General features: G+C 33.7%; 2 protein-coding genes across 3 annotated transcripts in view; one reads left to right on the top strand and one right to left on the bottom strand.

Annotated features, from left to right (window-relative positions):
* The window catches only part of LOC106662015 (CD151 antigen-like), a 98,707-nt gene extending 94,654 nt beyond the window's left edge, over nt 1-4,053 (top strand). Inside the window, exons 4-6 of the mRNA XM_014385811.2 lie at nt 72-245; nt 3,037-3,189; nt 3,263-4,053. Coding sequence (XP_014241297.1) covers nt 72-245; nt 3,037-3,189; nt 3,263-3,406 — 471 coding nt within the window. The 3' untranslated portion in view covers nt 3,407-4,053. The remainder of the gene's footprint in view (nt 1-71; nt 246-3,036; nt 3,190-3,262) is intronic.
* Nucleotides 4,054-8,177: 4,124 nt separating this feature from the next.
* The window catches only part of LOC106661681, a 72,814-nt gene continuing 65,397 nt past the window's right edge, over nt 8,178-15,594 (bottom strand). For both annotated transcript variants that reach the window (XM_014385229.2, XM_014385230.2), the window contains exon 4: nt 8,178-9,276. In XM_014385229.2, the coding sequence (XP_014240715.1) occupies nt 8,640-9,276 (637 nt within the window). In that variant the 3' untranslated portion in view covers nt 8,178-8,639. The remainder of the gene's footprint in view (nt 9,277-15,594) is intronic.

Below are 15,594 nucleotides of genomic sequence, written 5' to 3'. Positions count from 1 at the left end.
TTTATATTTTAATAATAAACTAATATCAATATATTATATAGAATAAGCAAACAGTTGATTTTCTTTTACAGTATACATTTCTCCTCCTTCTGATATTCCTGATCGAAGTGATGGTTGGGATGCTGTCATACGTCTACAGGGACCAAGTTGAAGTAGAACTCAAACACAATCTCAACGCTACCTTTGTAGAGAATTATGGAGTCTCGTTGAAAATAACTTTAGCCATTGATAAAATGCAACAAGAGGTAAAATTCCTATTAGTATTATTTTCATTGAGATTGTAAATATGTAAAACATAATGTTATAAAATAGTATATCAATACTATTAATTTATATTTTTTAAGAATTTAGTTGCCTGGTCAAAAATGAACTCACTCGAAAATGCAACTCACTTGAATCTTAGCAAATAATAGAAATATTTTTATGTGCATTACTCTTTAAATTTATTTAGCCCATCTTAAGTATAAATGTTTAGCAAATTTAAAAAAAAATTACAAGACAAGTTTGTCTTGTAATGTCTAGTAAAAGATTTTTTTAAGCCAAAATTTGTAATTAAAAAGTCTTATATTTTCCATCTAGCAGGCCTAATATGAGTCTCAATTTTTGCTTTGATAATTTTGTTTAACTATTCAAATGTATTTACTGGTAACTGAATGATGTTTAAAAACAAAAACATTAAAAAACCTAATCCTAACCCTACCTAACCTGACCTAACATTTCTTCACCTACCCTAATCCATGTACACTACTTATGCTAATGCAAAAGTAGTCATGCTTAAATAATGGTGTATCCAAGCGAAAAACATAAAATCGACATCCATGCTAATAAAAAAAGAAGCCCACAAAATTGGTGAATTTAGTCGGGAAAAGTTAACGAAATCCAATCAATCCTAACTTCATTTAGCTCAAAATATGTGTTCAATAACATCAAATATACAAAGTAAAAATCAGACTTATTAATTGTCCAAATAAATCTGTTTCTGTCTACTTCTTTAATTATTTTGATCTGGTACTAGACTTCAGAAAGATTTGTATTCAATGCTGCTTAGATTTTGCATCAATTGGAAATATCAGAGATGATTTTTAGTCAAATTTTAGTTCACCCCAGATCATACCAAATATGAAATAATTTTTTTGGTGTGTCAAACCTAATGGGGTATTAAATTCTTTCATATTCTATTTGATCTAGTGAATTAAAATTTGTTTAAATATATTCATCTTTCATTAATGCAAACTTATGTTTGCAAAATTTGAACTGAATTAATACAAATCTTCCTGAAGTCTATGTGCATTGCAAGTACATCATTGGAGAATCAATTACTTGAATTACCTGAGAAAAGAACTTTGTGCAATTTCATTGATGTAATTCAAACTACCGTAATCTTTGCATAGAGTTTTAAACCCACCCCCCACCTTCCAAACCCAGCCTTACTATTCTTCACATAACCTAACATCCATGCATACTTGCAAAATCAATCATTAAAAATTTGTCACGTCAAAAAAAATATATCCAAGTCAATTAAATCTCACCCTCTAAAACTAGTGAATTTAGGGGAAAAGTTAACCTAATCCGATCACTCATGACTTTGGCTCAAATCTATGTGTAAAAATCTGATCACTCTTAACTTCAATTTGCACATAATTTTTGTCTAAGAAACAAAATTCCGACTCATCAATTTTTCTTTGCCCATAACTCTTTGCCTGATGAGGATGATCGAGAACAAATAAAAACAGGTTAAAAAAGCAATTATATCAATTGGCTCATATTGTAAGTCAATAAAAATCAGATTTTTATTTATTTATTTATTTTAATGATTGCTGGGTCCTAAACCATTGCAGCCTCTGACACCCCCATTATCTTATCCCTTGTAAGTTCAAGCTGAAAAAAATATAATAAAAAAATAACATTTTTACTTTAAATTCACTAATTTTGTGGTCCGCTTGACCAATTAATATATTATAATTAATTAAGGTTTTTAGTTGAGATAAAAAAGTCAATGGCATGAGCTAGATTCGAACCCACGATCTTCGGCTTGATAAGCCGCAGCTCTACCACTTGAGCTATCATGACCTTGATCCAAAAATGAAAAAATGATTGAAAACTGGCAAAAAGGAGGGAAAATTCAAAGGTGCGGTTGAGATGGGAAGTGGTGTCCGAGTGGATCTAGGTCACGATAGCTCAAGTGGTAGAGCAGCGGCGTATCTAGCCGAAGATCGTGGGTTCGAATCCCACTTGTGCCACTGACTTTTTATCTCAACTAAAAACCTTAATTAATTATATTTTTACTTTAATTGACTCATATTTGAGCATACACTATTTTAGAAAACCCATAGAAAAAAAATGAAACACGTCATAATTAAAATATATTCTGGTCATTCATTCATTAATAAATCGGGTCTACCTATCCTCATCGGTCAGGTCTGTTAAAAATTATTACACTATTCTCATCATAGGCAATAAAAAGTACCTCACATAATTATTTGTTGTCAAATGTGCAAAACACATAAACACCTAATCCTGGAAAACATAAGAAATGATGAAAACTTGCTCTTATCTGCATATTGATAACTGGAAACACAAGAACAAATTTAAAATCTTATCAACCAACTTCACTTCCTTCATAACCGCATCTTGACTAACTTGGAAAATACAAGAACTATAGTAAAATCCGATTAATCGTAAATTCAACTGGCTCACAACAGTATCTTGACTAATAAGGAAAAAATCTGATCCCTTGTAACTTCAGTTGATTCTTAATTTATTTTTGTAGTTAGGGATGTTTAGTTTATGTAATTTCAATTGGCTTAGAACTGTACATTGTGAAATATCCTACTGTGAGACGAACCTTTAATTTGGTCATTTCTGATCATTTTAGTCAGACCAAGCATACCAAAGCCTAAACATGTCTACCAAACCAAAACAGAAAAGATAACCAGGCGAAAATGATAGTAAATGACTAAAATAGAACTGCATAGTCTAATGTCCAAAAATAAAAGGCTAATTAAACAAATATTAATAAAATATAAACAATTTCAGTATAAATGCTGTGGTGCGACGAGTTTTGAAAACTGGCAATACAGCAGGTGGAAGCTGGAGGGCAATGTGACAAATGATGTTCCTGATTCTTGTTGTAAATCTATGTCTTTTGGGTGCGGTGCTAGCAGCCATCCGAGCAACATCCCTTATTCGGTAAAAAATTTACTTTAAATCATTTTAAATCTAAATTTTATGAATATGTGTTAATCTAATTTTTTTTCCCCAGGGGTGCATTCATAAGTTTTCGGAAGTGTTGATGCAGCAACTTGTAATAATATGTGCTGTTGGCCTGGGATTAAGTGTGATACCAATATTTGGCATGTTACTCTCATGCTTTTTATATTTCAAGCTTAAAGATTCCGATGAATAATATTGTTACAACAATTATTTTCTTCATCATTTTATGAGGGTTATTTATTTTACTATTGAAAAAATGCTAGATTTTTGCTAAATGTTCTTAGGTGTGGTGAATATTTATAAAAATGTAACTCACATAACGTATCAAATTTTCTTTTTTACAAAGTTTTTGTTTAATTTTTGACATATCGTAACAATCAATATTATCCTTTTCTTTTCACATATTTATTTAGCCAATATGAAATCAAGTTTTTCCTTTTTTTCAGCATTAACTTAACTCTTTTTATTCATAAAATTGCCTCAAACCAAAGATTCAAGTGGAAGAACTTTTGTAATGATCTAGTACAACTTTGTGTAAAAAGAATACTTTTGTACATATTTCCTATTAAATTAAAAATAAAAATGTTTATATTTGTTTTCTCTCTTAGAGATGATTCAATTATTTGAATTTATGTAATTTAGTTTTATGGTTTCGTTGTGGAACTGAAGAATCTCTAGCTGCATAATTTTACAATGTACTTAATGCTTTTATTTTTGTTTTTATATACAATTGTCCAATTATTTATGTCAATATGATTTGTCTTCTACCTACAATAAGGAAAATTTCAATATAGTTGTTTTACGATGAAATTATATGAATTATATTTTTTCTTGAATGTCCCTGTGTTCAATTTTTTTTTCTTCCCCACTGATAAATTATTTTCCCCTTAATTAGTTAATTATAACTACTTAGTCAACAAATCTGACAAAAAAATTATAACAATAATTGCCATATGAGAGGTCTTAATTTTCAAGCTCAGAACCACTTTATAATATTTTTTCCAAATCAAAATTCCAAGGGTTACGTTATTTGAGCTCAACCACCACAGCTCACTATTTCCTCAATATTACACACTCCGATAATAGCAAATCTACAGGGGCATCGGTGGCCGCAACGGTTTAGGCGTTGACTCGGCGCTCATCACTGTAGGGTAAAGGTCCCGTGTTCGAAACCAGTGGCCCTGCATTCGAATCCGACATACTTACAAATCTTTTTTTTTTTTTTTTTTTCAAAAACACTGGCACCCTGAGGATTTATATGACCTCTGCTGTTGCGAACCTTTGTTTAAAAAAATTTAAAAAAATAAATAAAAATAGCAAATCTACAATGAGAATAGTTCACCTAATAAAATTAATTTCAACCTCAAATTAGTATGTAGTTATTTTTGAATATTTCAGAGCTGTTTGTTAATAAAGAGGTTTTTTCTGAATTTCTAACAAGTGAATTGTTTTCAGACTAAGAATACTGTAAGATCTGTATATATGTAAAAATGTTCAGACTAAGGATTCGGCATAAATAAATCACAGAGTTCTCTTTATATTCAATAACAACCTTTAATTTTGATAATGCATATTCCTGTAATATTTAAGCAATTTCTATCAACTGTTTAAAATTTCATTATCTCAGCTTAAGAATATTAATTTAAGTACTCCAACAGCAAAACTGTTGGTGGTTAAACCAGCATGAATGTAATTAGATAGAAAAGACATGTTGTCAATCCAAGTCTTAAATTTTGGAATAAAAACTATTTAAATTTCCAATAGTCCATATTGCCAATTCTCTGATCATCCTAGTCTACAGCTTTGATTTTGTTTTGTGAAATACCTTTCAGCATTATTCCATATTCAGTGATTGGACCACGTGTTATTCGGTCAACCGTATCATTTTTATAAATTCTATTAAAACTTGAACACAGATAAAATCGAATAAGCAGATGATTGTACAAGATGAAAGTACAATTTGACCAGCAAGCGTAGACTGACATTATTTTACCATTATTTTAAATGTTGAGTATTCTTCATGTGGACTGTGACCTTTAATTTAGTCATTCCCGGTCATTTTAGTCTTTAATCATTTTAGGTAAATGAAAATGATCAGAAATGAACAAACTACATTATTTACTCTGCAAACCAAATTTTAATTAAAATTTATAAAACAAGAATAAATTTTATGAAATATATGTATTAATGTAGGGAGGGACAATGATATCCGAGTAGTCAGCGAAATAGACCCTGTGGTTGTGCGTTCGATTCCCTTTCTCACCCCTACCCCTTTTTCATGCTACCCCCCCCCCAACTATTTATGATGAAATAATCAAAGGAATCATACTCTGACTAATATGCAAGCTCATAAGGCCATTAAATAATAATAACAATATAAAAAATTTATTAATTTTTTTTGCTTTTATTTTTTCACAGATCAGTATTTTTGTTATGTGGTTGTAATCTCTCTTATATTTGAATTTGGATGCATGGTTAAAATGTTCTGCTTATTAATTAAGGTTTTTAGTTGAGATAAAAAAAGTCAGTGTCACGAGTGGGATCTGAACCCACGACCTTCGGCTAGATACGCCGCTACTCTACCACTTGAGCTATCGTCACTTCGATCCACTCGGACACTAACTTCCCTCCTTAAAAAATGGCAAAAAGGAGGGGAAAATTCAAAGGTGGGGTTGAGATGGGAAGTTAGTGTCCTAGTGGATCGAAGTCACGATAGCTCAAGTGGTAGAGTAGTGGCATATCTAGCTGAAGGTCGTGGGTTAGAATCCCGCTCATGACACTGACTTTTTTATCTCAACTAAATACCATAATTAATTGAAAGATATTAATTGGTCAAGCGGACCACGAAAACTAGTGAATGTTCTGTTTATTTTGAGCGATCCGGACCTAGACAGTATACTGGTATGCTGTGCCACAGACTTGCCTCCTTTACCTAAAAATTTATTTTTGTTACCATTAGGGCAGACAAAGCCGCTTATTTTCTCGATTAATCCGAGTTGTCCCCTGTCTTTTTACAAGGTGCAAATTAATGTGAAAATTCAGAAATCTTCAAAATCAATCTATTTAACTTCAGAATGGAAGCTCTCTATGATCTTGCTATATTATCAATCAACATCAATAATAAATAAGAAACATCTACTACATTAATTATTTCATATATTAATAAAACATTATTTTATTGAGAGAAGAACTCCAAAAAAGCTCATTAAGTTTGCTCAATACATTCATCAATTTTGATAACTTAACTAGGTAATAAATAAAGCATGCTGGAAAAACACTTTCCTTTTTTCCATCCAACTTTCATTACAAAGTCAATTATGGTATAATTGACTACTGGCAAGGAAATTTAAAAAAGTAGGAAAAATTCAATCACAATTTTATTTTATTTTTAGATTATTATTACATAAATAGAATTAAATTTTTTATCTATATACAATTTTTTTAAAATTTAAATATTATTTGTGAGCATTTTTTTGTTTCTTGAAATATTATTTTTAACAAACATTCATAACATATTTACATAAGTTTGATTTTGTTTTTTGTCTCAAAAACAAAAACTTAGAAATATTAGTTTTAAATACAACACAGTCCAAAAACAAAGTATGCCAACAGTCAGATTGTATGTACAAAAGAAATTGTTAGTCGTATATCTTTTCAAAATGGAAGTCTTTTTAACATACAAAAAAAAAAACATCAAAATTTTACAGTTTATTTTGATAGTAGTCTCCACGTAATAAGTCGCATTTTTGTAAAGTTTTTCATAACACAAAAAATATAAAACACCTTTCATATAAATTTTGAATTTTTAAAATACTTTTTCTTTTAACTTTTATTTTTTTTTATATTTGATCTCAATTTGATTGAGACAATGCAAAGACAATCACAGTTAAATGTGTAAGTAAATAAGGTAACGTTTCCAGCCCAAAAGAAAAAAAAAAAAAAAACCGACAATAATATGAAAATACTAACAATGTTACAAAATTCATACCGTTTCACCTATGCATATGCATTTACATTTATATTGTACATATATATTGTTAATTAAGTTTAATTATGCCTAATGACTGAATATTACACAAGGTTTTAATTTCAATTAGATCACAGCTTATAAAAACCACCTGCGGTTTTCACCACTGCAATGGCACCACCTAGAAATTTCCTACAGATGTATAAAATTTGTTTAAAAATCCACCTCCTATCGATAGGAACTTAGAGCTTATTTAACAAATCAAATAAATCACAAGATTGTTTTATGTTTATATTATAATTTACATTGTTTAAAATTAGTGAGTATTACCAGTCTTATTTACAAATTCTTTAAAAGCTTTCAAATGTATTTAAATAACGATATTTTGTCTTTTGTTTTTCAAAAATACTTTTTTGGGGTCATTCATAAACAATAAAACACACAGCGGTGCATATAATGCAATGTTTTTATGTCAAATTGCTTTACTTTAAAATTTGATTTAAATCAATATCAATTATATATATGTAATTTTTTTTTCTCAGGTTGAATAAGTGATTAACGATCTAAATACTCAGTTTAAAACAATAATTATTCAGAAATCGTGAGATGCAGTCTGGTGTGATGTAAATTTCAGAAAAACATTTTCTTTATCGTGCCAACGTTCGGTCTTTATTGAGATCATCTTCAGGAAATGTGGAAAAATATTGATTGAATGTAAAGAATATATTTTGCATTGTATAAATTCACTTTTTTCCACATCCTACATGTATATGTTAAATTTAAACATGTTTGTAAATCCCAGGCTCTGAAGATGATCTCAATAAAGACCGAAACGTTGGCAATATAATGAAAATGTTTTTCTGAAGCCTACATCACACCAGACCGCATCTCACGATTTCTGAATAATTATAGACTAACGGTCACTACTCACCACACATTAAATCAATAATTTGAGTCTGTTTTAATTTCAATTATTCATTTATTTTATTTTTTTGCTGCTATTGAAATATAAACTAACTTGATTTAATATATGAATTTGTTGCAAGTTTAAAAAAAAAAAATAATAACCCTGATTTTGTATTCCACATATAAATTTCCTAGACAAGCTAAATCGTATACAAACAAGCAATTAATGAAATATGATATTATTATAGCGTGTTCAAATTTCAAAATATACACACAAAAACGTAAGAGAGGAACACTCAAACATAGTCTTATAAATTATACAAACGATTAAAAAAATATGTTAGAAATTTAACCTCTTGTGATTATTTAATTTGTTATTAAAATAAAATTTATGATACTAATATGTGACTAAATATCCGTGAGACTACACTTTATTATCTTGACGACTCCTAATTATAATTAAAAATATATATTTTTTTCTTATATATTTTAATGATTCGATAATAAATATATAAAAAAAACGAGATCGTCAGATTAGATTAGTGGTTTCGGTTCATCCCATGTAGCTTTCGGAGACGACTTCACCCGGTAAGTGATGTTTCCAGGATCGAAAAAGGTACCTAGTGAATTTTCTAAGCTGCCTAAATTTACAATAAGTCGCCCCTTGGGCGGATTCGAGTTGTTGGGTTTGAATAAGAAATCCCTTTTCTTTGAAAGTCTGCTCGAGCTTTTCCCTCGCGATCGACTTCCTGGATTTCTTTCTCGATTGGTCCGCCTGGTCGTAGTAGCGAAACGCTCCGCCGGCGTCGACGGAGAGCATCTTCTTCTCTTTGAGCGTTGGCGTTGCGCCCCCGGTGAACTTGAACTTGCACATCGAAACCTGTGCGGCGGAATTCTGCGATTTCGCTTTCAGGTCCCTTATGCACAAGTTGAGCGGCTCGTCGACGATTGTCGTGCCGTAGTTTTTGTAGATGAGATGGCATATATCGGCCTTTTTTGGCTTCCTTCCTCTCCTAGGCCTCGCGTTGTCTAATGTCATCTCGCCCATGTAGGGCAGATCGGTGTAGCGGACTGTGGCCGGCGCGGGTGGGCTTGGCGGCTTACAGAGAGATGCTTCGTAGTGGTCAAGATACTCTGGGGGTAGGGCCTGATGGTGGAATTTCAGCTTCCAACGTCCCTTTCTCTTCCCCCTGTGAACAAAAACCTTATTAGAATATATGATAAAACCACGAAATTCAACTGATTTTCTTATATTTTTGTCAATTTTGTAAAACATTATTAACTAGACAAAAGGATTCATCTCTTTTATTTCAACATAATCAATCAATTGATAAAATTGGCACAATCCTCTTATCACATTTTGACCCCATCCTTGCATCAAAAGCAACTCACGACCACGTAGATCTAATTACCAACTGGTGCATACGGTGAGCATCAAGTTAAATGAACAAAAGAACCTGCACGTGACGTACCTTGATAAGAACTGAACGGAAGATATGGACAACTCAGACGTCTACTTGAACCCAAATCCACAATGAATACACCCAACAAACTAAGAAGTACCTTCCACCAGTTCACATACACTGTAATCTCCCTGTCCAATCAAACCCACTACCTTGGGTTCTACTTGTACAGCAGACTTACATGGAACATATACAAAAAAAGATAAGAACTGACCCGAAGATACGGACAACTCAAACACCTACTTGAACCCAAATCCTCAATGACGGTAAAGACTACCATTTGAATTTTTTAAACATGCTCCTCCCAATTTTCTCTGCGTGCTGTTATCCACTTTTAACGAAATATTTAATGGGGGGATATACCTTGTAGTTTTAAAGAAAGTACAGTCTTTCCACTGTACAAAAAAGGAAATAGAAATGATGTCTCAAACTACAGAGGGATCTCCTTCATTAACACATTTGGCAAGTTGTATTCGGGTTTGCTTTTAAACAGGATTAATGAATGGATAAATAATGATAACATAATTACAGAATCGCAAGCTGGGTTCCGTCAAAACTACTCACCCGTGGACAATTTTTTTAATCTAGTGAATTTAGTGAAATTGAAGCTTAGAATAAAGAGGCAAAAAGTATTCGCATTTTTGGTCGATTTCACGTCGGCATTCGACAGTATTGACCGACATTCTCTTATCTGTAAATTATACGATCTTGGTCTTACTTCTAAATTAATAAAGTCAATTAAAAATTTGTTATGCAATACATCTGCCAATGTGTGGTGTGTGGATGGGATCTCTCGAAAATTTTATACCGAAATGGGAGTGAGGCAGGGCTGTTTGCTCAGCCCAACACTTTTTTCATTATTTATTAATGATTTGGAGGCATGCTTAGATGGTGGTGTGTATGTGGAGGGTAGTGGCAGAATCAAGTTGTTAGCTTATGCAGATTTTACTCGCCTCACACCCTGCCTCTTTACAGGGAATGATCAGGTCTTTACAACAGTACTGTCTCAGATGGAACTTAAGAATAAATCTATGATTATGGTGTTCAGAAATGGGGGTAGACCTGCGAAAAGTGAGAGGTGGTATTTAGAAACTGAGGAGATAGAGGTGGTGAATGAGTATGGGAATCCGACTCACCCCGGCACTGTCAATGAACAAACATGTTACGGATGCGGTAGCAAGGATGAGACTAAATTCTATCTGGAGACCTCTTATAGATAACGGCGATATTGCGTACCCGACTAAGCTAAAAATGTGTAGAGATTAGTGACCGTTAATAGATAAATAACTAAGCTAAAAATATTTAACACAGTCAGCAGGTCTATTTTATGATACGGCGCTCAGGTTTGGGGAGGAGATATGTTGTTGTGACAATATAAAGAGACAATTTTACACAGCTTTGGCCAATTCAGACAGTTTCCCACTCCATAGAGAGCTTTTCAAATCCCCAAATTATCTAATGGATCTCTCGCTGATAGCATGCGGTGGATAATTAAGTGTCGGGGGATCTGTTTAACTTAAACTACAAACACTTCAAGCAGCAGGATGTGAACTTTGTAGTGGTACAGAGCGGGACGATTTGTTCCATTTCTTGGCAACTTGTCCTGCACTTACCGCTGTCAGGAAACACTATTTTGGTAGGGAAACTCTGTCTAGTGAAATTCTTCTAGAATATATTAATGGCAAGGTTTGGGCTGTCTTGGTAAATTTCTGCAAAGAGGCTTATTCTCTTAGAGCCAGAATCAGAGGCACCTGGTGAGGGTGGAGGCGGCTTCTTTTGTCGGATTCNACAAAAACCTAGACATCCCATTTGAGACGGACTTCATCCACACACGATTCACAACTTCCACTCTAAACTTTCCTTCCATACCAATCCACTAGTTCAAACCCTCTATTCAACGTCCTACCCTAACAATCCTCCACGCCGCGTAAAAAGACAGCCTTGTGACTTCAACCAATAATCCTAAACACTGAGAGTTCCAGCAATGGCGGCTTTTCCCCCATCCCTATCCTCCTAGTCTGACAGGTTCCTGCCCGATCTAAAATTGATTGTTACCAACAAGTTGTTAAAGTGAACAGTTTTCTAAAAAAACAATAAGAATTCTTTTTAAAAAATCAACGGACATACTCTAGGTAAAAGGTAGTAAAACCACAATAATTCTTAATTTTCTAAGAAGAACCACAATAAGCGAGGGGCGTCGGTGGCCGCAACGGTTTAGGCGTTCACACGCCGCTCTACACTGTAACGAAAAAGTCCCGGATTCGAATCCAGCGGCCAAGCATTCGAACCCGACATACTTAAAAATGGGCTTTTTTTCAAAAACACGGTACCCCGAGGGTTGATATAACCTAAAAAAACAAAAAAAAACAAGAGTTATAAATTAAAAAACAGTCAGGAATCATGCAAGTTTTAGGATATAACGAGCTAGAACTAGAAGGTTTTCGACAAACTTTTAATATCTTAATGGTAGGTCCTGTTTATTGTCCTTTGACTACATAGCCCGCTAATAGTATAATTGAACAATTACTGCCCTAGAGAGGACGTGCCTTACCAATTTTTCAACTGTACACTGTAGAGTCTACAACTTTTTTCATTACCCATTTTTATGAGAACGAAACATATCTAATTTTTTCCATTTTCGATGCTCGTTCATCGTTGACGTAATATTTTTCGTTGGCAAATTTTTTCAGACTTTTACTATTACTAATTTCCTTTTGAAATGACGTCGGAAGATTATTTTTTCTTTGGCGCGTTAGATGAAACTCTTCTCTAATGGATGGAGACCATCCAGGCGCACCTCGAATTCACTTTTGGAAATGTCGTGTGATAAATGTTGGTTTCTTTAACAGATGTCCAATGGTGAAATAGCGATGTAATTCGACGAGAGATCTCATCTTGACAAACCATGCCGTTCGTGACAAAAATGGGTTTGTCAAACACGATTGCAATACGAGCAAGATCGAATCGGATACAAAGAGGAAAGGGACCGATTTCTTCGTAACGGTAAAGTAACTTCAAATCAATTAAAATTGCTACAACACGACAGCAATATAACACCTGTTTTGAATGTTTGAAGCATCAACCACTTTTTCACACACGAACTCTCCGGAACAAAGTATGTATGGTCGTGAAGAAAAAAGCAAATTCAGTTATTACTACCAAGCTTTCGACGTACTTTAAGGTCATTATTCAAAACAATCTTAAGTATGTCTACAGAATGACATATTTATGTTTTTTTACAGGCGATCTCAAATTTCCTTGAAGACCAGCTCATTTCTCTTTTAGGGAGAAATTTTAGAAGGGAGAGCCGGTGTTCAAGGAAATTTGCGATCTGTAAAAAACTTAAATATGTCAATCTGTATACATATTTAAGATTATTTAACCCTGATGTTGACCTTAAAATAGGTTTTTAGCTTGGCAGTAACAACTGAATTTTCTTTTTTTCTTCAAGACTTCTATACACAAATTATTTTGCCGTCATTATGACCTTAAAATAGGTCATAACTTGATCCAGAGTATTCATGAACAATGAAACAACAACCAAAAAACCAAAAAAAATGTCCTTGTATGTAGCAAACTTTGATAAAACATTTCTATATCTCTCTCTTTCTCTCTCTCTCTCACTCTCTCTCTCTTTCCTTCTCTCTCTCTCTCTCTCTCTCTCTCTCTCTCTCACACACACACACACACACACACACACACACACACACTTTCTCTCTCTCATTCTCCATATCGCTCAGCACTCAATTTCTTTTTACCCTTTATTTAACGAGTTCCATACAACTATATTACACGCTTTATATCTGCAAGAGCAATACTTATTTCAAAACAAATTAATTTGTTAATGAAATTAATAAATGAACCTAACATAAATTGTTAGCATTCCATCAATGATACGAAATAAATGACAGTTCGTCATTGAACATGGTGCAAAGCCGAAACGGGTTTGAGTAATCCAAAAAATCCGCGAGAGAAGACCCTACACGGGTTCGACATAAATACCAAATATACAAGCATTTTCACGTTCAAAGGCTTCTTAAAGTATTAAAAAACCAAATCATTAATTAAAGAATAAAGAGGTAAAAATAATTAAGAAAAATCTGTTCCATAAAATCGTCAAAACTGAGCCCACAATCACCGGACATTCAATCACTCGACCACCCGTTGACATCATAAATCACAATCCTTTTCATTATTTTACTGTTCTATCTCTGTTCTACCCATCTAAATGCCAATCAATTTATATCTTCCTCATCCATTTCTTTTCACTCACTTTCTCTGTCTGATAATATTTCTGACTCTCACTCTCTCCAAAACGTCCTATCTATCACTATCCATTTAAGTGTTACTTCGCCTCCCTTTCTCACTCTATTTTTATCTGTACATTTATGTATCTATGTATCGATATTTTTATCTGCCATTTTTATTCTATCTATCTACTATCTCTATTTATATTGGGTAACTATCGTAAATTCCGTAAAGTTACCACTTACCTAACTATCAATCTTTTATGCAACCCTCTCTCACTTTCTCTCTCTCTCTTTCTCTTTCTATCTCTCTCCCTATCTCGCTCTCTCTCACTTTCTCTTTCTCTTTCTCCCTCCCTCTCTCTCTTTCTCTCTCTCTCTCTCTCTCTCTCTCTCTCTCTCTCTCTCTCTCTCTCTTTCTCTCTATTTTTTTTCTATCTATCGATATACCCTACAAGTGCACTAGAAACTCTGTTAAACCTACTTTCACTGTAAACATTTATGCAAGGAGAGACTAGGGAAAAATCACTTAAGCTCCAACAACAATCACATTGGATAGGAACTAAACAATTCGGCCCACAACCATAATTAATATAACCAGACAGATACTTAGAATAGAGGTCTGACTACAATCCCGGAAACATTCTTTAGAACATCCTACCAAGCTCAACGGCCTATAAAGAAGAAGGATGAACATCGGATTCAATGATATGGTTGGATAACGATGAGATGGCTTCAAAACAAACGAAGGAACCGGATCGGGTATTGTTTGTTCAAGCCCAAGATATGAGCAATCAAACTCATTAAGGAAGTACACTTCGATCTTTCAAGCAGAAATACATGCCATCAATGCTTGTGCCCTGGAAAATCTTAAAAGAGGTTACACTGGCAAAAAAAATCCTCATAAGATCTAATAGCCAAGCAACCATTAAAGCATTAGCTTGTAAAAGAATAACCTCGAAATTAGTCAGTGAATACATCCAAAATCTCCATAGCTTGGGGAAACATAACAACCTGATGATATCTTGGGTGCCAGGGCACAGAGGAATTTTGGGTAACGAGAAAGCAGACTGGCCAGAGGAGGATCTGCAAGACCTGCCCCGAACCTATTGTTGGGATAACAAAAACAAATATAGAATCCTCCATCGCAGAATGGATCCAAGCAAAACAAAAGGAGAAGTGGATAAACTCTAGCGGTGCTAGGGATAGTAAACTTATGATGAAACAATCCTCACCGAGACTGGCAAAAACAGTGCTGCAATTGGAGGGGGGCCAAACTCAGAGGAATGGTAGGACTACTAACCGGTCACTGGCATCTGAGAAAACATCTACACAACATGGGCATATGGCATAATGATCATAACGATGATCCCATTTGCAGATTATGTAATGAGGAGGAGGAAGTAGCCACCCATATCATTTTCGGCTGCGAAGCAACAGCTCAATGGAGATTCAACCTAACATACGAAAACGTAGGAAACCAAATTGTCGCAGCGACAGTCATCAGGGGTATTCACGATGTTTGTAAGTTAACCGTGTTAACTCGAATAGACAAATGTCCAGTAAAATCGGGAAAGCCCCCTTCTTTTCATAGCATGTTAAACGTTAATTTTTCCGCAAAGCTGCGCGGGGCGATTGGTAGATTAAAAAATAAAGCTATAACAGTCCTTGAAGGCTTGTTGGTGTTGGCCTTGGTTTTCTTTTGTGCTAAATTGTAAGATGCCAGAAGTTAATAAAAAAGGAAAATTAATCAACTCTTTTATTCAAAATCTGTGCACTCGAAAAGTACTACCAAATG

Source organism: Cimex lectularius, unplaced genomic scaffold (genome assembly GCF_000648675.2).
Source record: "Cimex lectularius strain Harlan isolate CLEC.00 unplaced genomic scaffold, Clec_2.1 scaffold360, whole genome shotgun sequence".
Lineage (NCBI taxonomy): Eukaryota > Metazoa > Arthropoda > Insecta > Hemiptera > Cimicidae > Cimex > Cimex lectularius.
The sequence above is the reverse complement of the archived record's forward strand: the minus strand, read 5'-3'. Positions and strand labels throughout refer to the sequence as shown.